Source organism: Podarcis cretensis, assembly GCF_951804945.1.
Source record: "Podarcis cretensis genome assembly, chromosome: 5".
Classification (NCBI taxonomy): Eukaryota; Metazoa; Chordata; class Lepidosauria; order Squamata; family Lacertidae; genus Podarcis; species Podarcis cretensis.
This window is the reverse complement of record NC_137174.1, coordinates 74,267,306-74,294,512: the sequence shown is the minus strand read 5'-3', so window position 1 is coordinate 74,294,512 and position 27,207 is coordinate 74,267,306. Positions and strand designations below refer to the sequence as shown.

The 27,207-nt window shown below is 43.3% G+C and overlaps 1 protein-coding gene across 1 annotated transcript in view; it reads right to left on the bottom strand.

Annotated features, from left to right (window-relative positions):
* Positions 1-11,940: 11,940 nt before the first annotated feature.
* GRK7 (G protein-coupled receptor kinase 7) overlaps positions 11,941-27,207 on the bottom strand; it is a 50,012-nt gene continuing 34,745 nt past the window's right edge. The window contains exons 4-5 of the mRNA XM_079977998.1: positions 23,146-23,417; positions 11,941-13,454 (exon numbers count right to left, since the gene is read on the bottom strand). Of these exons, the coding sequence (XP_079834124.1) occupies positions 13,133-13,454; positions 23,146-23,417 (594 nt within the window). The 3' untranslated portion in view covers positions 11,941-13,132. The remainder of the gene's footprint in view (positions 13,455-23,145; positions 23,418-27,207) is intronic.

Sequence of the window (27,207 nt, the reverse complement as noted above, 5' to 3'; positions counted from 1 at the left end):
AGATCTGGCAAAACACCCCTCTTTGACACAGTGCTGTGCCACCTCTGCCAGGGTCTCGTTATCTCCTGGACAGAGGATTGGCGAAAATAAGGCAGCGGGGGGGAGCAAATTAGCTGCAGTTTCTGATCCCAGTTCCCATTGCTGCTCACTTGGTTGCCGGGGCAAATTACCTGCAAAAATAGCTCAGAAGAGGTACGTGTGCTGACTACTGGGGCTTGCTGCCTCCATTCACTCATTAGCTTTTCGAAGCAGGCAAGCCAACACCAACAGGTGGTAGGAATAGCCGCTGCTGCCCAGAGGGAAAACGTGGCAAGTAGCTGCTGCGTCTATCATTTATTTATGTATTTAATTAATTTATATGCCACCTTTCATCTAAGGATCACAGGGTGGTATACAATATAAACGACACAAAACTACATAACAAATCAAACCAATTACCTCCCCCCCAACATAGTTTAAAAGGCCATGGATTGTTTAACTAGTGAAAGGCCTGGGAGAAGAGGCAAGATTTTGCCAGGCGCCTAAAGATAAATAATGAAGGAGCCAGGCAAGTCTCCCTGGGAGCCACAGCAGAAAAGGCCCGTTCTCATGTTGCCACCCTGCAGAGCAGACCTCTTGCAGAAGAGGCAGAAGAAGAAGGAGCAGGTTCTTAGCTTGGGGGTACTCCTGGATCCTTTGCTGTTGCTCGAGGCTCAGGTGGCCTCAGTGGCCCATAGTGCCTTCCATCAGCTTCAGCTGGTGGCCCAGCTATGCCCTTATCTGGACAGGGATAGCCTAGCTACTGTTGTCTATGCTCTAGTAACCCTCAAGGATAAGACAGTTCGGAAACTTCAGCTAGTGCAGAATTCAGCAGCCAGGTTGCTCACTGGAGCAAGACGGTTTGAGCATATTACACTGATCCTGGTCTGACTGCACTGGCTACCAGTTAGTTTCCAGGTCCAATTCAAAGTGCTGGTTTTGACCTATAAAGCCTTAAACGGCTCAGGACCGCAATACCTCAAGGACCTCCTCTTCCCATATGAACTTACCCAGACCCTGGCTCTAGACTCTTCCTGCTCACTGAACCCTGTTACCTCTTCAGCTTCCGACACTTCCTGCTCTCAATCTGCTCCCTCTTCTCCCTCTGACGATTCGTCGTCGTCTTCGCACCACCAATCCCCTAGCCCTGAGCCTTCTTCCCTTGGGGGTTTCCTTGGGGGTTCCCCAGCTGGTGCCTCCCCACACATCTCTGCATCCAGCCAGTCCATGTCAGCAGGTTTCTCAGAAGCATCAGGATAGCCACTGAAAAACAAGATGATCTCAAGTGTTATATAAATTAAGCTGCTCTTGTTGCTTTTATCCAACCCTGTACAGTGGTACCTTGGGTAACATATGCTTCAGGTTACATACGCTTCAGGTTACAGACTCCGCTAACCCAGAAATATTACCTCAGGTTAAGAACTTTGCTTCAGGATGAGAACAGAAATTGTGCAGCGGCGGCACAGCAGCAGCACGAGGCCCCATTAGCTAAAGTTGTGCTTCAGGTTAAGAACAGTTTCAGGTTAAGAACAGACCTCCAGAACGAATTAAGTTCTTAACCCGAGGTACCACTGTATTGGTTTCCTTATATTGTAAAAGGAACGTCATTTTGCAACCTCAGGGTAATGGCTGAAAGGTCCTGTTTTGTACACACATGCACCAGCAGTTCCCTAATAAACATGCTAGGGCAAGTCAGAAAAGGAGATGCACATATGGAATCATAACTTAGCAAGCACCTTTAAACTCAAAGCGCTCAAAGAGAATGCATATTTGACCTCTAAACTAAAAAATCTTCATAAACAATATTGGTGTTTTGCAAATTGGTTCCCGGTAACAGTTTGCCCTGTGGTAACTCTAATGGCTGCTTTGCTGCCACAGTCTTATTCAATCTTCATCTTTTATTAATTTGCTAAATGGTTTGTTCAGAATACAGGCTAAGAAGCAAGAACATTTGCAGTATGCAAAGAGCCCTTCTTTCTGTAGCCAAACAAGCATAATGGGATTGTGTAATGCCCAGTTTAAGACTGGGACAGACTGGTCAGATCTTGCTAGCTGTTGCGTTTGTTCATCAGTTAGTAATACAATATTGTCCTTATTCCTTTCAAAAAGGTAAGAGAGTGTTTGCAGCTGTATTGACTGACATCCAGTCTCACCTAACCTTTGCTTGGTACAAGCAGGGGGAAATGGCAGTGGGAAATGTTATAAAATTTGTCAGCAGTTAATCAGGGTGATGTCATTTACTTATAAATCTAAAATGGGTAGAAAAAGAGCTCTGTGGGGATTCCTCTGTTGAAATAATCCCTTCCTAATGGGGAAGGGTACAATCCTAAACTGGGTTATGCTTTATTCCATAGAGGCCAGATTTATTTATTTTTTAACTTGTTTTAGATTTCCACCCCTCTCAATGTTCTTGAAGATGTTTTGAGACAATTAAGTAATTTTGTGAGTTTGCCTGACTATGCCTGAGTGTGGCACAATCGGAAGTAATGTATGGATGAGTCCCTCGTTAACTTAAGCTTTTCACTTACTTTACAGAAACAGGAAATGCAAAAGGATGATGTGAGCATCATTTGTGAAAGAAAGCGAGGTTCTGATTTGATTGGGAGAAATTGTATGGGGATTGTATGGGGAAAATAATATCCCTCCCAAATTATAAACTGTGCTATAGTCATAACCACCATCTAAAATTTATTTTCATGGACTGTTCCCCATTAGTCAATGGCATATCCAGGTAATTATAGTTTTATGATAATGCACATTTTGGCTGTGATCCTGCAAATAGACTCATGCATGAAGCCAATTATGAGAGATTTACAAGGCCCTGTCAGTGATAAAACGATATTCCCACCGTATTCTGCAGTAGACCAAGGCATGAAATGCCTCTCCATTATTTAACTGAAAACCAATAGCAATATTCATTATACTCTGTTGCACAACCTGAGTGCATCTAAACATTTTTTTCTGGATTAGGTAAAGAAAAATAGGAATTATCTGAACGCTCTTTACAGTCACAATAATATTTCCTTTCTACTATTGTTCAATTTGTCATTGTTCCTTTCAAATAATGGGATACTTCCTTACAGGAAGATCTTGAGACTAACAGATAATTAGAAACCATTTATGCCAAACCATGAATGGATTTTCTGACATCCCAAGGCACAATAAACATTGAAGGTTTCCAAAGTGTTACTTGATTTATAGCCATACTGGGCCATAATAGTTGCCTTTGTGAGTTACAGGTTTAATATTAGTCATTTCTGTGCAGCAGTATTTCCTTCTGAGTCAACATGTATGGGCTGAGGCTGCATGTGGAACTGTTTGGTCTGATTCACACATGCAAGTACAAAATTTGATCTCTCAGGATTACTCCGTACTTGACTGAGACTCAGATGAATGTGTGAACACTCTCATTGAAAAATACAGAACTTTGGGTGATATTAAAATTATACTCATGATAGTTAATTTTGGGTTCTCAGTAAGTAATTGTGTTACAGGTAAAAGGTAGAGGTAAAAGACTCCTTGGTGGTTAAGTCCAGTCAAATGTGACTGTGGGTTGTGGCGCTCATTTTGCTTCAGGCTGAGGGAGCCAGTGTTTGTCCACAGACAGCTTTCTGAGTCATGTGGTCAGCATGACTAAACTGCTTCTGGCACAACAGGACACTGTGTTGGAAGCCGGAGCGCATGGAAATGCCATTTGCCTTCCCGCCACAGCGGTACCTATTTATCTACTTGCACTGGTGTGCTTTCGGACTGCTAGGTTGGCAGAAGCTGGGACAGAGCAACGGGGAGCTCACTCCGTTGTATGAATTTGAACTACCAATCTTCTGATCAGCAAGCCCAAGAGGCTCAGTGGTTTAAACCACAGCGCCACCCGCGTCCCCTCGTGCTACAATCAACTGATCAATCATATGCCCCAGAGCTGGCTGACAACATTTTTCTGCCTGGGACAAACAGTTACAACCCCTCCAGTTCTACATATTGAAGCTCACCAGACTTGCAGTTAAAACTTATTTCAACATCGGTGATATGACAGCATCCTCCGCTGCATCCGAGGACAGCATGAAAGCTTAGTGGTGCCAGCCAATTCTATCCAATCCATGCAACAAACACAACTCTGTCCTCAGTATCTCACCCACAGGAGTCAACTCCTAGGGGCCGAGGTCCCTTTGCCCCCCACAAGAAAATATTTGGGGGCTGCACCCCCCAAGTTGATGAGCATTGCCATTCAAATGGTGTGTGTGCACCGTGTCATGTGACTGATTATGTCAGGTGGGGCTTACCTATCCCACCTCCAATATTTTATTCAAGTTGGCACCCCTGATCTCACCTTACACACTGCACCTGAAGCCTGCTTGCTGCCTGTCCAAGCAAACAAGTGGTAGCCAAATGCGAAATAGGATGCAGCTCTGTTACCTTTTCACCATCATGCAAAGGAGGGCATTTCAGCAGGCACAGCTTTTCATGTAATTGTCTTCTCACATTTGGGATTATTCCAAACTGACAGCATACCCTCCAACATGTCTCCAGTGAAAACAGGGACATCCTAAGGAAAAGTAGGGCATTCCGGGATCAAATCAGAAACTGGGACGGCTCCTCTATATCTGGGAATATCCCTGGAATATAGGGACACTTGGAGGGTCTGTGACAGTCACCTATCACCAGGCTCATGAAAACTACTCTTTCCTTCCTTTTATGAGTCAGGTTCCTTGCTTGCCATGAGTGGGTTGTCTTCTTTTCTCCAAGCAAAAGCTGCCAGTTTTGCCTTCTGTTGTGACCCAACGTCTGTTTGGAGTGGTGTGCAAAACAGCCCACCACTTGATAAACATACCAATCAATTCTAGGGTCCATAAATCATTGTGAGCTGAAGAAAAACATGGCCACCATTGGTCATGTGAATCAACCTTGATCAGTCATGGTTGCCTAAGCTGGTTCGATGGAGCAGGAACATTCTTGTTTGTTTTGCCAGCACGTTCTCCTTCTAAAACTCGTGCAAAACCTAATTATGTTTCATTGCCCTATGGAGGGAGAAGAAAGCAAATAATAATATATAAGTTCAGACCTGCTTCCCTACAACACTTGTTTTGATAGGTGCTGATTTGGATTTCATTTTGGAAGATAGCATATTACAGTGCTTAAGACATCACAGTGAATCAAAAGTCTCAGTTATTAACATTACTCATCAGGGTGTGTTTCCTCCCTCCCCCCCCCCATCTTCATATTTTGTTGCAACATATAGGTGAAGGGGAACAGGGAAATGAAGCACAACAACTTGCTAATTGGGTGGTTCTTTGTAAACCCCATCTTTTTCTGACCACGTGCTTCTTCAGAATCTCAGACATTCACCTACCTATATTGGTCAAGGTAGCACATTGGCTTTGGATTTGATATCCCGCTTTATCACTACCCGAAGGAGTCTCAAAGCAGCTAACATTCTCCTTTCCCTTCCTCCCCCACAACAAACACTCTGTGAGGTGAGTGAGGCTGAGAGACTTCACAGAAGTGTGACTAACCCAAGGTCACCCAGCAGCTGCATGTGGAGGAGCGGGGAAGCGAACCCAGTTCACCAGATTACGAGTCCACCGCTCTGAACCACTACACCACACTGCACACACATCCTTCTGTTCTAGGTTGAGAATTATTGTTTGACTATTATTAATTTGAAAATATTTTAAAGCAATTTTACTGCAGAGCGTTTTTTTGCAGACTTAGTTTAGGACATAGCAGGCTTGACAGTGGCCATGGATAAAGTGCTTAGCTGCATTGCTGCTCCATGCAAATGGTCTTCTCTCTATCGCATGGGAGCACACAGTGTGAGGCTGCACATTCATATGTAGAATGAGTATGCCAGCGGTTTGGGTTGTCAATTGCCAGTGTGCTAACCTGTGTACCTGCTAGGGTGTGTGTGGAATGTTTATAAGAGCCATAGGTTGGGGGGAGGGCTGATGCTCAGTGGTGGAGCACAAGGTTTGCATGCAAAAGGTTTACAGGTTCAGTCTTTAGCATTTCCAGGTAGAACTGGAAATGACTCCTCTCTGAAACCCCAGAGGCCCACTGAGACAATACTGGGCTTAATAGATCAGTGCTCTGATTCAGTACAAACAGCTTCCTAGAGTTGCTTGTTGTCCTTAGGCTGCAATCCTATGCACACTTTCCTGGAAGTAAGCTCCACTGAATGCCAGTGGAACTAACTTCTGAGTATATATGTGCAGAGGTTTCCTCTGCAAGTAATTTGTTTCTTGTTTTTTGTTATGTTTTGGGTGAACGTATCAGACGACACAGTGATTCTTCAAACAGCTCTTGTTTATTCACAGGCCAGGCCAGAACTGAACTGAAGGGTTCAGCCAGCCTGCTTATATAGAGCTCCACTAGAACGCAACAGTAACCATTTTATGTAACTATCCAATCACTGAACTTCACTTTCAATCCCTTATTTGCATATGTGGACCTGAGTGAAAACTATCTACAGTATCCCCCTGCTGGCCCAGGGTGAGAACTTCAGTACATAACATTCTCCATTGCCAGCATCTTGATGATCCAATGCTCTCCTCTATGCAACCAATTCAAAGTGTTGGTGCTGACCTTTAAACCCCTAAATGGCCTCGGTCCTGTATACCTGAAGGAGCGTCTCCACCCCCATCGTTCAGCCCAGACACTGAGATCCAGCGCCAAGGGCCTTCTGGCGGTTCCCTCATTGCAAGAAGTGAGGTTACAGGGAACCAGACAGAGGGCCTTCTTGGTAGTGGCGCCCGCCCTGTGGAACGCCCTCCCATCAGATGTCAAGGAAATAAGCAGCTATCTTATTTTTAAAAGACATCTGAAGGCAGCTCTATTTAGGGAAGTTTTTAATATTTAATGCTATATTGTTTTTAACACTCGATTGGGAGCCGCCCAGAGTGGCTGGGGAAACTCAGCCAGACGGACGGGGTATAAATAATAAATTATTATTATAATATTATTATTATTATCCTAGCCACCCGCCTTCTACAATTAGTCACCTCTCAGGTGTTCAAATTCTCCCTTCCCATTTTGTGGTGTTGTTGTTATCATAGAATCACAGGACGTTACAGTTGGAAGGGACCCTGAGGGTCATCTAGTCCAAGGCAGGAATTTCAAGTCAAGAACCACCTCTGCTGTAAAAAAAAATCTAATGAAGGAGAGTCCACCACTTCCTTTGGGAGTCTGTTCCACTGTCAAACAGCTCTGACTGTTCTTCCTGATGCTGAGTTGAAATCTCCTTTCTTGTAACTTGAATCCATTGGTCTGAGTCCTACCCTCCAGAGCGGGAGAAAAATAGCTTGTTCCATCTTCCGTGTGACAGCCGGTAGCCATTGATATCCCTCTCGTCCATTAATTTGTCTAATCCTCTTTTTATACCACCCAAGATGGTGGTCATCACTGCCTCCTGTGGGAGAGGGTTCCACAGTTTCACTCTGCATTGTGTGAAGAAGGACTTTCCATCATCGGTCTTGTTGTTGTTGTTGTTGTTTATTACCCGTACCAGGGCAGGTTACAATTTAAAATTCAGTATTTTTAAAAAGTGTTTATTACAGCCACAGGAACAGTCTGTGGTGTAGCCATTATGTGCATTTAGAGGATAATGTGACTGATGTTAAAAATTTAAAAGCCATGAGAGTTCCCACTTTTAAAGGAATCAGCATTTACCAAAGCAATTTAGTGCTGGACTACTGAGCACACAAGCTGTGTAACTAAAACAAAAAACAAAAGAAGAAGAAGAAAACAGAAATAAGAGCAACAAGAGAAAACTCCTGTATTGCTTAACATTATTGCTTAAGCTGGTTTAACTAGGCTTACCACACACATGGTGTGTGTCAGTTCAAGAGCTGGCAAGTAAGGACTCCAACCGTTGATTTCGCTCATTCCAGGGAATCCAAGTCAGGTGACACATCTAGGACATCCATCTAGTGTGTTTTTACACAGCTCCATCGGGGGGGACAGGGGGACAATGGAACCATCCATTTCAGTCATTGCTGTTTTAAACAACTAGCCTACTATTGTTAACTGGGTTACAAGTTATGACAAGTAACCAGAGTCATCCCTCTGGTATTCTTTGCAAAAACATCAATCCATTGCAGTAGCCTTAATCCAGCCTGCGGTGTGTGAGCAAAATATACACCGGGCAGATCTTGACATTGTGTTCACAGTGTCAAGAAATTAGGTCACAGAGGTTAAAATACAGGAGTTTTATGAGGAAGAGGAAGGACGAGGGTGTGATGAATGTAAAACATTTTGTTCTTGGCATAACATATAAAGCACAAACAATGCAGCATTACGTAAGGTGCTAAAATAATCTTCGTTTCTTTTACTGCAGCATTAGGGGTAGTTCACTGAATCAGAAAATATAATCTACAAAAGAAGGATCATTCTAGGCAGGTTGAGTAAACACAGTAGAATAAAGTCCCTAAGTACAATGGTTGATACCCAACTAAGGCATAGTCAGCATAAGTTCAGTGAGTTCAATGGGTTTACTTTGAATATGACTTACATAGGCTTTGGCCCACGTTTCTCAAACCAGTGGGAAAGGGAGGAAAGAGGAAACATGGAAAACCAATGATTTTTCACATCCTATTGGTAACAGCATGCCTTATTTGTAATTGGCCTATAAACAGCAAAGGAGCAAGGTTTCTCCAAACTAGTTGCAACCTTATTGGGGCTTGCCTCTTGGAAAGTTGGGCAGGGATCTCTTGCTATTAAAGGCAGCAGTTTTCAAGCTGGGAATGAAGCATTACATAGAAAAGGAATGTGCAAACCAGAGGGAGAAGAACTGAGTGTCTAAGCTAGCCAGAGGGCAAACTCCACATGCTGGGAAAGGTTTCACTGAGAGACCAGAGGCCATTGGTGACTGGGAGTGGCCGCCGAGACCATATAACACCAGTCCCAAAAGACCTACATTGGCTCCCAGTATGTTTCCGAGCACAGTTCAAAGTGCTGGTGCTGACCTTTAAAGCCCTAAACAGCCTCAGTCCTGTATACCTGAAGGGGCGTCTCCACCCACATCATTCAGCCTGGACACTGAGGTCCAGCTCCGAGGGCCTTCTGGCGGTTCCCTCATTGCGAGATGTGAGGTTACCAGGAACCTGGCAGAGGGCCTTCTCGATAGTGGCACCCGCCCTATGTCATCATACGTCAAGGAAATAAACAACTATCTGAGTTTTAGAAGACATCTGAAGGCAGCCCTGTTTAGGGAAGTTTTTAATGTTTGATGTTTTATCGTGCTTTTAATATTCTGTTGGGAGCCGCCCAGAGTGGCTGCGGTATAAATAATAATTGTTGTTGTTGTTGCAATGAGAGGAGCAACAAGGAACACTATTAGGGTGTAATGTTCTGCACCCCCTCCGCTGAAGGCTTTAGGTGCAAATATGTGTAAAAGAAACCATGTTTCTTAAAGACATGACAGTCTTTGCCGCATCTTGATTCCCAACGGAAACACAATCCCGGAACCCCCTGGAATCTTGCTAGATTCGGGGTGATGCACAACCTTTGTTAACACTGCTGTTTCATCACTTGACAAATCCATAAAGTATCATCAGAGTGTTTCCTTCAAAGCTGGTGGCTTCCCCCACCCCCACCCCAGGTCTTGTATAGTTCTTGTTGGCCTTAAAAATAAACACCAAGACATTCCTCTACCCAGGAGTCAGTTTTTTAACATTTGGCAAGACTGCTGCCTTAGTTTACCTCATTGTAGCCATGTTATTTTGCTACAGAGCAGCCTTCCCCAATCTGGTGCCTTCCCGCAGCTGAAGAGTTTTAAATTAACTCCTGTTTTGATAACTGTAGGAATTCTTTACTGTCAGTTGATGCTTTAGATGTAAAGAGAGGGCACTAGTTTCACAAACATTGGGAGGGGAATATTTCAAGGAATAATTCCCATTTACTTCTCATAGTCTCTCACCTTTCGTCATTTGTGAAAATTAATTGTGAAAGAAGAAAATTAAGCAATTTTATTTTATTTCATGAAAGGAATAATGGTGGGCTAATGTGAATTAATTATAACCTCTGTTATAATTCAGAGTGTCACTACGGATATGCAAATCCCTGTCATTTTGTTATCCAACAAACTAAAAATTGAAGTAGTTCAAAAGTATTACAGGGAAAATTGTTTCACTGGAAATTGTACTTTTGTAATGACTGCTCCCCGCTTAAAACAGGGGGCACCCTTTGCGTGGACGCGTGCAGCCCTGGATCTGGAGTGGCCCCATCAGCATAGGCTTTGCCTTCCCTCAGGTGGGATACCTGGAGGTCCCCGCCTACCCCAGTGAGTTGTCCAATCCCACCTGGGGGAAGCGTTGCCAGGGAAACCAGGCCAGGTAGGGGGAGGGATTACCTGCCCACACAATAGAGGGTGGATCTTACCTGGTAATCCTCACTTGGCTCCAGTAGTTCAAAAGTATTACAGGGAAAATTGTTTCACTGGAATTTGTACTTTTGTAATGGCATTGTTCTGATGCGAGAAAGAAACTTTAAATGAAGGCAATCTTCGTTAATTTATGTTGTCCAGTTTAGTTCATCAGAATCTACTAACACGAAGACCGCATTAGAAAAAAAGAACATTGGTTTAATTCTAATTCGAATGTTCATCTTCTTCCAGCGGATATTTGCTTATGCCTGTATGCTGGAAAGAGAGTTGTTTAGAAAATTTAATTTACTTGAGTCCTGCTGGTTTGACATGAATCTGCATACTGTCTAACTCAAACATCTAATTGTCAGTCCATAATAAAGAAATTGTGGATTACCACAATAGCTGCTTGCTTTAAAGTGCACTGGTAAGATGAGCTTGTTTTCTTAGATGCAGCTACTCATAAACATGCTCAGCTGGGATTTCATCACCACAATAATCCCCAAAGAGTGATTTCATTTGTTCACTAACTTTGATGCAGCACGGGAGACTCAGGACTTTCAGCTCCATTTTTATTTGTAAATAACTCTTTCTGTATGCATTAAATAAGAAGCTTAACCAATAATTTCAGTTCACCAGAATTAGTTTAGAATCCTGATCTTAAATCTGATTTCCTACAACAGCAACTAACATTTCGGACGTACTGTCTGCTTCTCCAGGAACACAGTCAAATGATGCATTTTTGCTGTTCAGTCCATCCACGAACCTTCTAACCTGCAAGGATTTCCAGTAACTGGGTGGGTTCTCCCACTGCTTTCCACATTTCACCAAACTCCACTTTCAGCTCTGGGCTCCCTGTATCTTCTAAGTTAGTATTTTATTTTATTTTATTTTTTAAATCAGATCTGGAACCTGAATCCCTTTTCTAAGTCCTGACAATTCTGCAAAAAACAAGCATAGCTGCTCACACACAGGGACGGCACATCCTGTTTTTCTACTTGATGTGAAATGGCCAGTGCTACCCTGCCACTGCCTCCGCCAGGGATCTTGCTGAAATCTCATGTGTTCTGTGGAATCTCATGAGATTTCAGCGAGATCTTGCGAGATCTTGTTGGAAATTCCACCACTTGAGGCAACAGCTTCACCCTGCCTCATGGGTGATGGTTCTGAGATTAATTTAAGATTACCATTGAACTGAAAATAGAACATTGCAGTATACAGGGCAAAACACAGAATTTGTCATGTCTTAATAAGCAGGTCTCTTGTGGTTTTAACTTAGGCCTGAATTCTGGTTCTGTACCCTTGTAATTCTAGCAGCCACAAATGGGAGGACGTCTGAAATAAGTCTGGGCTAATTTTTTAATTTTTTTAATGTTTTCCCTTTAGTTAAAGGAATGCACAGAAACAAAAGATCTTTTTGGCTCAGGCTTCTGCCTGTTTTCCTCGAGTCACTTCATCTGAAGTAGGGCTTTTTCTCACTTTCAAGTATCAGTATTATTGAGGATAAGATGTGCAGATTGCAAAACAAAAAAGCTAAAATAGCAGGGAATAAACAGAGGAGACACAGCTCTTTGTAAATTAACTCAGTTTTATACAAAACTTTGGATCACAACAATATCTAATTAAAGTTTTACTGGATGAAATTCAGAATGCGATCAGAATTGGAGTCACGCCGCTGGATGGATGGCAGCCACATAGATAAACTGATTGGGAGGCAGGCGTAGGTTCAAGATTGTAAATGGCATAATTTTAAAAATTATATTTATCAGTGAGCAATTTGGTGCCATCTGTTTTGAGATTTTCTCCAATCATAAACCTCCCCAAGTGTTCAATTGCATGCTCACTTTTAAGTTTATACAGTTTGACAGGGCCACAGAAATAATTTCATCTGAGAATTTAGGGTGGGACATAACTTGCATAAATGAACTTCTGGTGTTGAAGAACCCGCAATAACTAGACATTTTTATCTAAGATTTGCCTGCCTAAATTAACCAGCTTCAGAACACCCTGACACACAAAAAAGAAATGTCAAAATGAGAGATTTACAAAGATTTGTAAAAGAACCAGATGTAGTACACATTTAAGCTAGACACGTTATGTACATTAGTTTCCAACATTAAAAGCACTTGTAAAAACAATTAACCATTTCTTTTAATCCCATTGCTTGCTGAATAAACATTCCTATTGCATTTATATTATTCTCTCTTTAAAGACCAGTTACATACTGGTGTGATTCATTTTGTAGTTTAATTTAAACTACAGCTTTCATCAGAGTGAAAAGATACTATCAGGAAATCTGATAGGAAGTTGCAATCAGTAGCAAAAATATGTTGACTATTGTTTTAATACTTAATAAATGGAGAAGCATAGCCTATATACATTTTTATTGAGTTTCCTACTTAACTGCAATCAGTTTAGACCCACTGTGTCACTCCAGTGATAAGTCTTTTTCATAAAGAGCATGGATGTATCACTACTGAAACCTAACAAAGCAGAAGCAGTCTCAAGGGAGGAAAATATATATCCAAATGATTTTGTATATTTTATCCAGAAATCACCATGAGTTGTTAAGCCATCATGCTATTTTAAAATAATCCTCATTCTTCATTGAAAATTTCCAATAAAATACCAAAATGGAAGAGAACAGTTTATTCGGCTTGCCTTTATGATGACAATGAGTTCTTGCTACACACCTTAGAGTCTTTGAAATAATGGAAGGTTCAATGGTGCATTCCCACCCTTACATTTCTGGTGCAATATTTATAACAACAAACAAACTCCAGATTTCGAGTCAGCAACTAATCTGTGGGGATTGTTCAGGTCTTCAAACAGTCCTGTTTCGATGACTTCTTCTTGCCAAGGTATTGGGATAGCACCTGTTGCAAATTTCTTGAAGAATTTCTTGTCTTTGTCATCAAACTCTATCCCCCGCACTTCAGAGAAGTCGGCAATGTCTGCAACATCTTTGGCATAGACAACGCTGGGATCTGGCACAAACGGGGGATCTATAAGGCCTGCCTCCAGCCTGTGGAAGTTTATTGATTTGAAGAAAGCATGCTTCCTGGGATCATCATCATTACTCCTGCAATAAGACAAGAGAATTTCAAGGTTAAACTCAAACATGCACAGATCTTAGGCATATTCAACTGCAAAATCAGAGAGAAGTGATCAAAAATAAATTAGTTTGATGTATTCTTAACTCAAGGGACGCAGGTGGCGCTGTGGGTTAAAGCCTCAGCGCCTAGGGCTTGCCGATCGAAAGGTCGGCGGTTCGAATCCCTGCGGCGGGGTGCGCTCCCGCTGCTCGGTCCCAGCGCCTGCCAACCTAGCAGTTCGAAAGCACCTCCGGGTGCAAGTAGATAAATAGGGACCGCTTACCAGCGGGAAGGTAAACGGCGTTTCCGTGTGCGGCTCTGGCTCGCCAGAGCAGCGATGTCACGCTGGCCACGTGACCCGGAAGTGTCTCCGGACAGCGCTGGCCCCTGGCCTCTTAAGTGAGATGGGCGCACAACCCCAGAGTCTGTCAAGACTGGCCCGTACGGGCAGGGGTACCTTTACCTTTACCTTATTCTTAACTCAAGGTACAAAAGGCTTTTCTACTTCACGGACCAAGTTTTAATCAGGCTGAAAAGCAAATTTGAAGAATATCTACTTGGAAGTAGGTCCCTGCAAACCATCTTGTTTTGGAAACGTAAGCATCAACGTCAGTCTTAACACTAGACTTTTGATATGCTGCACTATTTAAACTAGACATAAAATTCATCTAATATTAATAAAGATTCTGGTAAGCAGCCCTAGGAACATGTTCATGTATTATAGAGATTTTAACCTAATTCTTCAGACACTTTCATGTGTGGCTTACAATAATAAAGGAATCAGGAGGCAATTTAAAATGTGTTAAATATGCAGGCACCCTAAAAGCATCAGAATCAAAAAGCAGCTCTAATGCAAACTCGTTGAATACCAAATGGTGTGTATGTTTGTGCATTTAAATGGAATTCATTCTGTCCTCTACCTTTTCTCCAAGAAGCACAGAAGGACAGTCTGCCCAGGATGCCCATGTGGTCCCTTTGAGAAGACCCCAACAGTCTTAAAGACAAAAATGCATTTGACATTGTTCGACCATTTTCTGATCACCGAAAATGTCAGGACTGTCCATCACCTGGAGAAGCTAGTCAATGTCAAATGGATATTACACTATAGTGTTTAAAGCCTTCTTGTGATTAAGGAACTGCAAGGCTACAATTATTATTGCATCATAATAATACAAAGCAATAAGAATGTACAAGAAGAATATACAATTCTTATTACTCTTTTCTTCCTGAATTATTATTCGTAATAATATAATTTTGTAAACCACCTTCAGTTCCGTTCCGTTTTTACGATCAAGCAGTATATAAATTGCATTAGAATTATTTTGGGGGGAATAAACTGAGAATCACTGTCTAACAATTCCCTCATTTGTCCTTGATTACCAGAGACAGCTCCAATTTTTGAAATCTGAGCCCAGAAAACTGATGTTTCCATTTTTGCCTTTCAGGGCTGCCTCATTAAAAAGTTGTCAACGTGAGTTGCTAGAGTTGTCATTCTTCAGGATCCAGCTCCTTCCCAGGGTTTCTACACATTACAATTCTGAGCGTGGAGTGGGAGCATTATGTATCTGGCATGCAAGCATATACCTGCATGCATGTTAATGCTAAGGCACCATTAGGTGCACAGCATGCCATTTTGCACACAAGAGATGCCATTCTTTTTGTTTTTAAAGCCAAAGGTAAAGGGACCCCTGACCATTTATTTATTTATAAATAAGTTCCTCCAATATTTGTAAAGATGACAGAGATTTTAGTAAGATGCAAATGTAAGGTAAAGGTAAAGGGACCCCTGACCATTAGGTCCAGTCACGGATGACTCTGGGGTTGCGGCGCTCATCTCGCTTTATTGGCCAAGTGAGCTGGCGTACAGCTTCCGGGTCATGTGGCTAGCATGACTAAGCCACTTCTAGCGAACCAGAGTAGCACACGGAAACGCCATTAACCTTCCCGCTGGAGCGGTACCTATTTATTTACTTGCACTTTGACATGCTTTCAAACTGCTAGTTTGGCAGGAGCAGGGACCAAGCAACGGGAGCTCACCCTGTTGTGGGGATTCGAACCACCAACCTTCTGATCAGCAAGTCCTAGGCTCTGTGGTTTAACCCACAGCTCCACCCGCGTCCCTGTGTTGTTTTTAGTCAATAGCTAATATGCTGCATTGACAATGCAGCATATAACAGAGCAGGGCTTTCAGCAATGTGTAAGTTGCAGCGCGGTTTTGGGTGGTGATTTTCAGTTAGAAAACTGGGATGCTATAAACATGCCTCCCTTTTATTCTGTGAAATGTTGGTGGATATGCATAGAATCTCAGAGATGTGTGACCCACAGGCCAGGAAAAAAATGTGGTACCTGAAAATGACTACTGCCAGCTTAGGAGGAACACATCAGGCTCCACCCCACTCCAGCTCCTACTTGCTGCTGAGTTGAATGCCTGCAGGCTGTGGTAGGGAATAACATTTAAACAAATTCAAGAGCTATCACCCCCTGCTTACAAAGTGGCATTTTAGCACCACCTCCAGGCTGAAATACATACATGTACAAAAGTAAACAAGAGGCCATAGGGACCTTATAGGAGTAAAGAGTAGGAGATCCATAGATTTTCCAGGATTGGGTAGAAGAGTTTGGATTTGATATCCTACTTTATCACTACCCGAAGGAGTCTCAAAGTGGCTAACAACCTCCTTTCCCTTCCTCCCCCACAACAAACACTCTATGAGGTGAGTGGGGCTGAGAGACTTCAAAGAAGTGTGACTAGCCCAAGGTCACCCAGCAGTTGCATGTGGAGGAGCGGAGACGCGAACCTGGTTACCAGATTACGAGTCTACCGCTCTTAACCACTACACCACACTGGCTCTCTCTGATGGATCTCCCTTTCCCCCTTCCAGATAAAGACTGCTTGAAAACTTGCAGGCACATTTACCTAAAAAGGGCTCATTCTCCATATATCACTTGCTGTTCCATGAGATCTTTTTGTTTGTTGGCAAATAAACACAGCACAACTCCAATTTGTCCTGAACAGAAGCCATTGAATTTGATGTTATAATTTGATGTTATGATTTACCAGATTCATAAACAGACTTATTTATACGTTTATGTTTCCGAGCACAATTCAAAGTGTTGGTGCTGACCTTTAAAGCCCTAAACAGCTTCAGTCCAGTATACCTGAAGGAGCGTCTCCACCCCCATCGTTCTGCCTGGACACTGAGGTCCAGCGCCGAGGGCCTTCTGGCGGTTCCCTCACTGCGAGAAGCCAAGTTACAGGGAACCAGGCAGAGGGCCTTCTCGGTAGTGGTACCCGCCCTGTGGAACACCCTCCTACCAGATGTCAAAGGAAAAAACAACTACCAGACTTTTAGGAGACATCTGAAGGCAACCCTGTTTAGGGAAGGTTTTAATATCTGAAGGACTAATGTATTTTGGTGTTTTGTTGGAAGCTGCCCAGAGTGGCTGGGGAGGCCCAGGCATATGGGCAGGGTATATTATTATTATTTATTATTATTATTATTATTATTATTATTATTATTATTATTATTATTTTATTTTCAGGAAACCTGCACACTGGCGAACAATTTAAAAGGATTCTCAAAATATTCCTGTCTCTCTCCTCTGCCCCTTCTCAGTAGTTGCTTCCACAATGACGAATGCTGTCTGCTGGGATGTGCATTAGGCCTAAGTAACACTTGTTGCTTTACTGGACGGCACAAGTGTCTGGTCCCAGCCTTTGAGGCCATTGCTTGAAAAATTATTGCTAATTTTAATTTTAGTTGCTTATTACGTTGCTTTTATTGTTCTTTAGTTGTTGCATTGTTCTACTTCGTCATAATTTTGTATGTTATATGGCTCTGTAAATTAATTTTGAAGTGCACTATATAAACATTGCAAGGCAAATAAATTATATCTCTTTGTGGATGAGTGATTTCCTGTGCTCATCATTTATCTTTCCCATCTGGGAGACGGACTTGCCTGAAGGGTTTTGTGTTTATTTTTGTTCGCGCACGGGAAAGAGTACAAAATATAATTATACAAATCTCCTAGGAGATGAAATAGTTAATCTCTTCTGACCCTAGCTCTTTTGATGCTGGCTCTTGATCACAAACAACAGAATATTTTTAAATGGTCAGGTGTGCTTATTAAAGCTGCCTATGAGAAGCTTTAACTTACGCAACAGGTACTTAAATAGAGCACCCAAGGTCTCAATGACCTTAGAATCTTTAGCTAATCTTTACAATAAGGATGAGCTGTTCTTCAACAATATCTCCAGTATAATGGGCATAGACAGGCTTTCTGCTACCTCCAGTATACAGTGTGTAGCTTCTCTCTCCCATCCCATCTGAATATTTCAAATTACATCACATAATATGACAACATCTATGGTCCTTTTGAACCCTGTAAGACCATTCATGGATTTCGATATATGTGTTTCCACTACTGGCACTAACAACAATGCGTAAAACAAGACTAGAGGTCTATGCCTTGAATTTGACTTTCCCCCCTTACTTTTGTTCCAGTGCTTCTTTGTGAATTATCTTACTATATTGCTTTTGAGAGACTCAGAGTAACAAATTTATTGCTGGATGGTGAGAAGGGGACTGGGGGAGGGGGCAGGGAGTGGAATCCTCTTCGTACACATGCAGAAAATACCACCACTAGCAAGGAATGCTAAAGCAGCATATTTCGGAATATCAACAGCAGCGTGAAAAACATCTGCACAAATAACGGTTACGAGGCGGTTCTCCGATTCCCTCAGAGGTTAATATAACATTTAGCAAGCTGCAGCAGGATCGTACAGGATCAGGAACACGGATATGGTGTAATAAAAAAAAGGTTCCTTTGCCCTTTTGCAGACTTCATGAGTAGCTGGAAGAACATTACCACATGTAAAACGTAGGGTGGGGTTGAATGACAGGTTATAAAACACAGGCAGAAATGTACAGAGAGTATGGAACTTATTTTCTTAAGGTAGGTTGTTCCTTTTGCTTTGGGACATCCTTCCTGGAAGGTGTGTTTGGCCTCCTGATGGCTATGCTGAACCTCCACTGACACTGTGAGCCAGTGTGGTGTAGTGGTTCAGAGCGGTGGACTCGTAATCTGGTGAACCGGGTTCACGTCTCCGCTCCTCCACATGCAGCTGCTGGGTGACCTTGGGCTAGTCACACTTCTCTGAAGTCTCCCAGCCTCACTCACCTCACAGAGTGTTTGTTGTGGGGGAGGAAGGGAAAGGAGAATGTTAGCCATTGAGACTCCTTCGGGTAGTGATAAAGCGGGATATCAAATCCAAACTCTTCAAACTGTTCTACTGAATACTGCTTGCTGGAAACCACAGGAGGGGACAGGGTTGTTTTGATCAGGTCCCGCTTGCAAGTTTCCTCACAGGCATAAAGTTGGCCACTGTTAGAACAGGTTGTTGGACTAGATAGGCCGCTGGCCTGATTCAGCAGGTTCTTTCTTAGGTTTTTTGGACATCTTTAGGTTGATAAGAAAAAAATTAAACGCTATGACACCTGCTTGTGGTCTTCCCAAGGGCTTCTGGCTAGCCACAGTAAGAACAGGATGCTGGACTGGATGGGCCCTTGGCCTGATCCAGCAGGACTCTTCTTATGTTCATAATGACAAAGACCACCTTTTCCTGCCTGTCTATATACGAGTTTGTTATTCCAGTACCCTGGCTTTGTGCTTAACTCTTATGTTTTTTATGGTCTCATTACTGTTCATGGCTGTCCTTGACATTATCTGTTGCAGTTTGTATTTATTTCATCTGATGGTCTGCGTTTTCTATTCTTAACCCTTTCTCTCCTGCTTATAAGGGCCTTTTGTCCAAAAAGTAGCACAAAACCTTATTTTAACTCACCTTGCCTCTGGGTTTCATTCAGACAGCATGGTTCATTGGTAATAGAGAATTAGTCATGAATCATAGAACTGAAAAGTTAGAAGGGGCCCCAATATTAGATTATGATAAGTCTTGCATGTTTCTTCTTTAAGCAGTTTTTTTTTAAAGATAAAATATATTTATATAACGCTGCAACAACTGGATGGCACCACTTTGGTTGTCCCTGGACAAGGGACCTATGGTTAGGTTGACAATTTGGCTGAAGTGACTTAAGTATTTAGAATGTGTGTTTGTATATATCCTGACGTCTACTGTATGCAGCCTCAAAATAACAAAAACTTGAAAGCTTGCTTTCTCTTTAAGTGACAGAACTGGAGCGAGGGAAGTTGCCTAACACTTTTTACATCTTGAATTGTGTCACACAGAACTAGAAATAGTTGAATTTACTCATACTGTGAAGGGAAGAATCACATCCTCTGGACACATTAGAATTCCCCACTGAAACAGTACAGGGTGATCCAAACGAGACTATACCTCAGCGCACAAGGTTGTACGCTTTGGCCTTCTGACAAAAGGAAATGATGCTATGAGTTCAAGAGTTCCATGAGTTCAAGAAGCCATGTACCCGTTGCTCCAAGACCTTTGGAAAAATCAAATCACTTAAAAAACCCATGCAACCCCCTCCCACTTCTAGCTGTATATTCCTATGTGATATTCTGCAGGGTGTGCTGCAGGATTCTGCCTGCACTCTTAAACTCTCCTGCAGAAACAACATAGGAATACATGTTATTTGTAATATATGTTTGCCTTTGAGCAAATAACCAGTTTTAGGCTCGCTGAAAATCCTGACTGCTGACTAGAACAACACATAGATCAGGGGTTGTAAATGTAGCACAAGGAACAAATAAGAACAAGGATTTGGGGAGCGTGAAGCATTTACCACAGCCAGCAGAACAGGATGTGGTGTGTTCATGGTTGTGAAGTGTGTGTTGTGCCCATGCTCAGGGGCGTCTTACCCATAGAGGCTAGTGGCGCAGGGCGCTAGGGTGCCAAGTTCTGGAAGGCGCCAGGGAAGAGGCGGAGGCTGAACGCAGTGCCTCTCAGCATCAGCTCACTGCCCTCGCCCGCCTCCGCCAGGCCATGCCAAAGCAGCGCTGCACCCAGAGCCTCCGTCTGCCGTGGCCACCGTGGCACGAAGTGGCCAGCTCAGCCGGGAGGCACCACATCCAGCCTCCACCTCTTCCCCGCTGGAGGAGCCGTCCTCCAGCCACTGCCTGCCTGCTCCAGCCCTGTCAGCAGTGCCATCCTCCCTAAAAAACCCTGGGAAATGGGGGGGGGGCGCTGGAGGGAACTTTGCACCACGGCGCCGGATATGCTTAAGACGGCCCTGCCCATGCTAGTCTTTCCAGGTTGCCAATGTGCCCATAGGCCCCAAACAATATGAAGATCTGATGTAGATCCACATTAATTAACCTTTATGCCACTGAAGTTTTCAACTCTAAACTCTTTTCCTTCCTTCAAATCTTCCTTGAAACCCACCTTTCTGTGTGGCGTTTGGTTTACCCTCTTATTCCCAACTATAACCAAGGTTTAAGTACGTATGAATTTGGCCAAATTCTTCCTTCCATTCTCTTAGCTATCCCACTTTCACTCTCTCTCTCCCCGGCAGATTGGAAGCAGAGAACTGCATGTGCTGCTAACGCAACTCTGAAAAGTGGCACATACACAAATGGCACATTGGAATACTTTTGTTTCTCAAGGCACATTATAGAGGTGAATTACGGATTGTGCATCATAATTTACAGAGAGGAGCCTATCAGCCCAAGCACAACCCTTGCTGTTGCGCCCTTAGCTGGGGAATCACTTGGAGAGGAAGTGCTATTGTGTTTTTAAACATGTCACTGTGCTATGGTTTGCTTTGATGTATTGTTCTAAATGTTGTTAGCTACTTTTCTGTTATTTCTTTTGCACATCTATGGAAATATGAACCTTTCTCCAAAAAGGGGTGGTGTTATAGATTTTGGGGGGACCTCCCCCCCCCCCAACATTAATAAATGGTAGGATTTTGCTTAAGATAAAAAGGTAAAGGACCTCTGGACTGTTAAGTCCAGTCAAATTCGACTATGGGGTGCAGCGCTCATCTGGCTTTCAGGCTGAGGGCGCCGGCGTTTGTCCACAGACATCTTTTTGAGTCATGTGGCCAGCAGGACTAAACAGCTTCTGGCACAAGGGGACACTGTGACAGAGCGCATGGAAATGCCATTTACCTTGCCGCCGCAGCAGTACCTATTTATGTACTTGCACTGGTGTGCTTTTGAACTGCTAGATGGGCAGAAGCTGGGACAAAGCAACGGGAGCTCACCCCATTGCGGGGATTTGATCTGCCAACCTTCTTATTGGCAAGCCCAAGAGGCTCAGTGGGGGACCCCCTCCCAAACCCTAAACATTAATAAATGGCAGGATTTTGATTATTTGGGATATGAAAGGGAAATACTAGCTGCAGAGGGATTTCTGGGCTAACCTATTCAAGAATACCTGGCCCAGCTAAGGTCATTAAGAAACAAATACAGGGCCATTGGGGGGCATTTGCAATGCAAGAGAACTCTTCTGCCATGAGGTGTGAACAGAGGCAGGAGATTTGGAAGGTTGCCAAGGTAACTGGGTGTGATGTCACAGGAAGAGTTTGGCACCTGAAAAAAAGGGCAGAGCAATCTTGGCTGGTTGGTTGAAGGCAGGCTGGGAGGGATGCCTTGAACCCCAGTGCTGCCCTGCTGTGGGGAACAAGACCCTCTTGAGATGACCATGCTGTAGGAACTAGACTTCCACCATCTAAATCCAGGTGTAGATATGTGAACAAATCATATTTCTTAATGGCACAACAGCCTCTGCCACATCTTCAGTTCTACAAAGGAGCACAGACACTGGTTGAGGGCCAAGCCCCCTGGAATCCTGTGCATGGCTCAGCACAGACTGGGGTGGCCTGTAATAATATTATTACATGTAATAATATTATTGATGGGGGTAGATTAAGGATTGTGCGCTGTAGTTTACATAGGCTGCATTTTACAACCAAAGTACAGCCCTTATTGTTGTGTCATTACTTGACATCACCTGCGCACAAGGGAACAAAGGAAAAAGACAGAATCAAGAAACTGTATTTCAGTGCACTGGCCACGAATTGGAAGTTCATTAAAAGAGCAAAGCAGCTCTAAGAATGCATTCCGTCCTATGCCTTCGGAGGAAAATAATTATGGAAAGTATTTTTTTCTCCCTGTTCTTTAAAAGTCACCTGGCCACACCCACACCATAGATTTAAAGCGCATTTAGCAGACATGGCTTCCCACAAAGAATTCTCGGTACCATAGTTTACTCCTCACAGAGCCATAATTCCCAGCACCCTTAATAAATTACAGTTGCTGGCATTCTACGTGTGCCTTAAATGTGCTTGAAATGTAATGTGACCACAACCATCAGAGAAGTACTTCAGACTTGAGATAATATCCCTGCCCAGTTAAAGTTAAAGTGTTTTCCTTTCAGTCCACTTATGGTTACTAAATTCCAGGTGTTATTGAACTCGAATAGGATAGCCACCCTTGAGTTAAACGAAACATTTAAAGCATTTTGATACATGAAGTCAGTTTTCCCGTGTCTGCTCTGCTGTAAGAGAACACAAAACTTACATAGGGTAAAACGTACATCCAATTTATGATAGCTCCGTTTTGCTTTCTGGCCAACATTAACAATGAGACACATTTGGACAGTCTTAGAAAACTCTATAGAACCTATGAACCTAAAATGAATTGATGACATTACTCCTTAACTTCTTTTTTCAGTCAAGGTAAATAGAATCCTACCTGGTTCCCAAACGATCTGCTGGTTTCTTTGCCAAGAACGCTTTACAGATATCTTTTGTTGGCTCATCAAAGTTAGCATGCTCAAACTTCACCTCATCTTCTATGGTTCTTCTTTTAACTTCACTTTTATCAACTTTCTCTTTGAAATCCTTGAATGGCGTTCGACCAGCAACCATCTCATAAATACTACATCCCATAGCAAACCAGTCCACTGAGTAGGTGTAATTCTCTTCATTTAGGATTTCAGGAGCCATGTATCCATTAGTTCCAGCCTGTGACAATAAAAAGACCGCTTTAGTAATCCTAAGAAAGCAATGTCTCTGAGGGGGGGGGGAGATTCTTTTGATTAATCATGTACAATTGCATTTTCAGCTGCAATTACTAGTAATGAAAACAATCATCTCTTGAAACAGATGTCTATCATAGTTACAGCCAAATTATTTGCATACCATGTTTTCCACAAATGCATCTGTGCTGAAAGCAATTCACATAAAGAAGTCTAAATACAGGAATACAATAATGATACATAATGAAAAGTATAATAATTGTAATAGAACATAGAAAGAAGGCAACAATTAACAGTTCACTTAACACACATCCCAATATAAGGGAGCATAAAGCTCACCAATGGTTCAAGGAAAAATACCCAATATATTCACACTCAAAAGTAGTCTTCAAATATATAAAAGGCTGTCACATCGGATGGAGCAAGCTTGTTTTCCCCTGCTCTGGAGGGTAAGGTAAGGTTAAGTCCAGTCAAAGGTGATTATGGGGCATGGCGCTCAACTCGCTTCAGGCCAAGGGAGCCGGCATTTGTTCACAGACCGCTTTCCTGGTCATGTGGCCAGTAAGACTAAACCACTTCTGGCGCAATGGGACACCTTGACGGAAAACAGAGCACATGGAAACGCCTTTTACCTTCCCTCCGCAGTGGTACCGATTTATCTACTTGCACTGGTGTGCTTTTGAAGTGCTAGGTTGGCAGGAGCTGGGAGAGGGCAACAGGAGCTCACCCGGTTGCGCAGATTTGAACCATCGACCTTCTGATCGGCAAGCCCAAGAGGCTCAGTGGTTTAGACCATAGTGCCACCCGCGTCCCTTTTACCAATGGTGAACACACACACACACACACACACACATACACACAAACTGCACTGGCTCCCCGTTTGCGCAATGCTCTCCCCAGGGAGGTTTGGCTGGCGCTTTCATTATACAGACAACCCCCGGTTACGTTACATCCCCATTTCAAGGCACCGCACACGTCAGTGAAATCATATACAATTGAAAAAGTTTGCAAACACCCTGTTGTGCCCCTGCCCCACCTATGCCCTGCCCTATTCCTTGAATTATTATTTTTTTACTTTTTTGGTCACTTCTGGGTTCGGTTTGATGCGCATATGGAGAATTGAAGGGTTTGTTCAATCAATGTATTGAACTGAGCTCTGGGCTCCTTTTTGTCTTGCTACTACTCTTGCCTGACTGCCTCTTCTTACCATCAGCACACAGCATTTCCTCCTTTGGGCTCTGCACAAGATTCCTACCCCCCTCTCTGAGTCACCTTTTCTCATTTCTGTTTTCCTCTACTCCATTCGCTGCATCTTCTCTCCTTCCTTCTTCAGGCCTTTATTTTCATCACATAGCCTCTTTCGAGATCCTCGCATCATAGCCCATTTCCTAATCTCAGTTCTGTAGCCAGGGTGAAGACAGTGACTCACCAGGAGGACTGGTTGCCAGGGTGGTCATTTATGCATCACAGATAGAAAGGAAATGCATGAGGGGGTAGGAAGGGGACAAAAGGTTGCATCCAATGTTAGTCCTACTCAAAGTAGGCCCATTAAAAATAATGGGCATGACTGAACATTGGGTCATTAATTTAATGGGTCTATTCTGAGCAGAATGGGATGCAGGTGGCACTGTGGGTTAAATCACAGAGCCTAGGACTTGCCGATCAGAAGGTTGGCAGTTCGAATCCCTGCAACGGGGTGAGCTCCTGTTGCTCGGTCCCAGCTCCTGCCCACCTAGCAGTTCGAAAGCACGGCAAAGTGCAAGTAGATAAATAGGTACTGCTCCGGCGGGAAGGTAAACGGCGTTTCCGTGCGCTGCTCTGGTTCACCGGAAGCAGCTTAGTCATGCTGGCCACATGACCTGGAAGCTGTACACTGGCTCTCTTGGCCAATAAAGCGAGATGAGCGCCGCAACCCCAGAGTTGGTCACATCTAGACCTAATGGTCAGGGGTCCCTTTACTTTTACCTATTCTGAGCAGAACTTAGTTGGCTACACCACAAATATTTGCCTATGTTAATTTATATGTTGTTGTTTAGTCATTTAGTCCTGTCTGACTCTTTGTGACCCCATGGACCAGAGCATGCCAGGCACTCCTGTCTTCCACTGCCTCTCGCAGTTTGGTCAAACTCATGCTGGTAGCTTCGAGAACACTGTCCAACCATCTCGTCCTCTGTCATCCTTTTTATATTTATATGTACAGATGCACATTTAGACATTGTTGCTATCATTTCAGTGGAAATACATCTCTCCATACTGGTGAAAGACAGACCCTTGGGCCTACTCAGTCTGATTGGCAACTTCAAGGCCCCTTCTCTCCCTTTTTATTCCTGTATTCTTTAAACTGGACTTAGACTAGGCAATCCTTCATAGAGATGTCCCCTTTAGATAGTCCTCTGTAAAGTGGAACACATAGCCAGCTGACTGGGTGACCCTCCAACTAAGAATAAAACAAACAAACAATTATAAGATGACTTCTATTTAAAGAATGGAAACTTCTTATAAGCGTGGGGAGAAAAATCTGCGTCTATGTGTTTTAAAACAGTAATGGCTAGTTTTTCCTCAAAATATTGTATTCAATCATTAATTCATTCTATTTTCATTTTGCTTTCCAGCCAGCTGGCTCCAAGAGTGGATTACACTAATAGAATAATCAGATTAAAATGCAATAAAACCGTATTTAAAATTGCATTTAAAATCCATCATCTGAAACCATCAAGAACAATAGAAAGGCACAATTGTAGCTACCAGAAGCAAAGAGGAGCAGCCCCAGTTGAGCATTTGTTGATAGATCCACATGTGCTGGGATAAGCTGTAAAAGTGTTGTGTAATGGAAGGGAGCCTCCGCCCATCCCTTTCTATGGACATGTCCATATGAGAGCTATGGTATGTATTGCTGAGAATCCACTGTTTCCTCATTTGTCTTCCTAATGCGCTCAGGTGCGCATTTGCTTCAGCCTTGGTTTCAGCTGCAAATATGCTTCCTACAGATCACACTTGTAGGCACTCCCTTCTTTTGACATAATCCACATTGCGTTCATCTTATCCCACCTGCCAATTAAGTCAAGTCAAGTCAAATAACCTTTATTGGCATCACATAAGAACATTCAGAATACATTCAGAATAGATAGGCCACTGCGATGTCGTCGCCACCCAACGGCACAGTGACCCGCCAAAGGGCAGAAGAGGCAAGCAATCCGCCTCATTTCTGCAGGTTTCCAGAGGGCGATCTGGCTGTGACATCTGTCACCCCATTGATCTCCCGGGTTGATTCAGCTGATCTGGCTGGCTAGGTGAGTGTCCCCTTCCTCCCTCATTGCTCCGTGTGCGTCTCTCCCGAGCTGCACGCTCGGTGGAAGAGGACGACCATTCCAGATAGAAGGAGTGTACTGTTCTTCGGTCAAGGGTATACGATAGCTGCGCTCCCCTGCTAGAACCTCCAAACATGCCAATTAGTTAAACTCACCCATTCCATTAGACTCATAACTAGACATGCATAACAGCTAGCCACAGTTGTGTGTCTGTTGTGCTCAGTTTTGTTGTTGGGTTTTTCCATGTGCATTAGGTAAAGGTGAAGGGACCCCTGCCCATTAGGTCCAGTCATAGCCGACTCTAGGGTTGCGGCGCTCATCTCGTTTTATTGGCCGAGGGAGCCAGTGTACAGCTTCCGGGTCATGTGGCCAGCATGACTAAGCTGTTAGGGTGTGAAACCTAAGACGCTGGCAAGTTAGCAATGTCATGTCACTTTAAGCAGTCAAGCTCGTTAAGTTGTTAAGTTG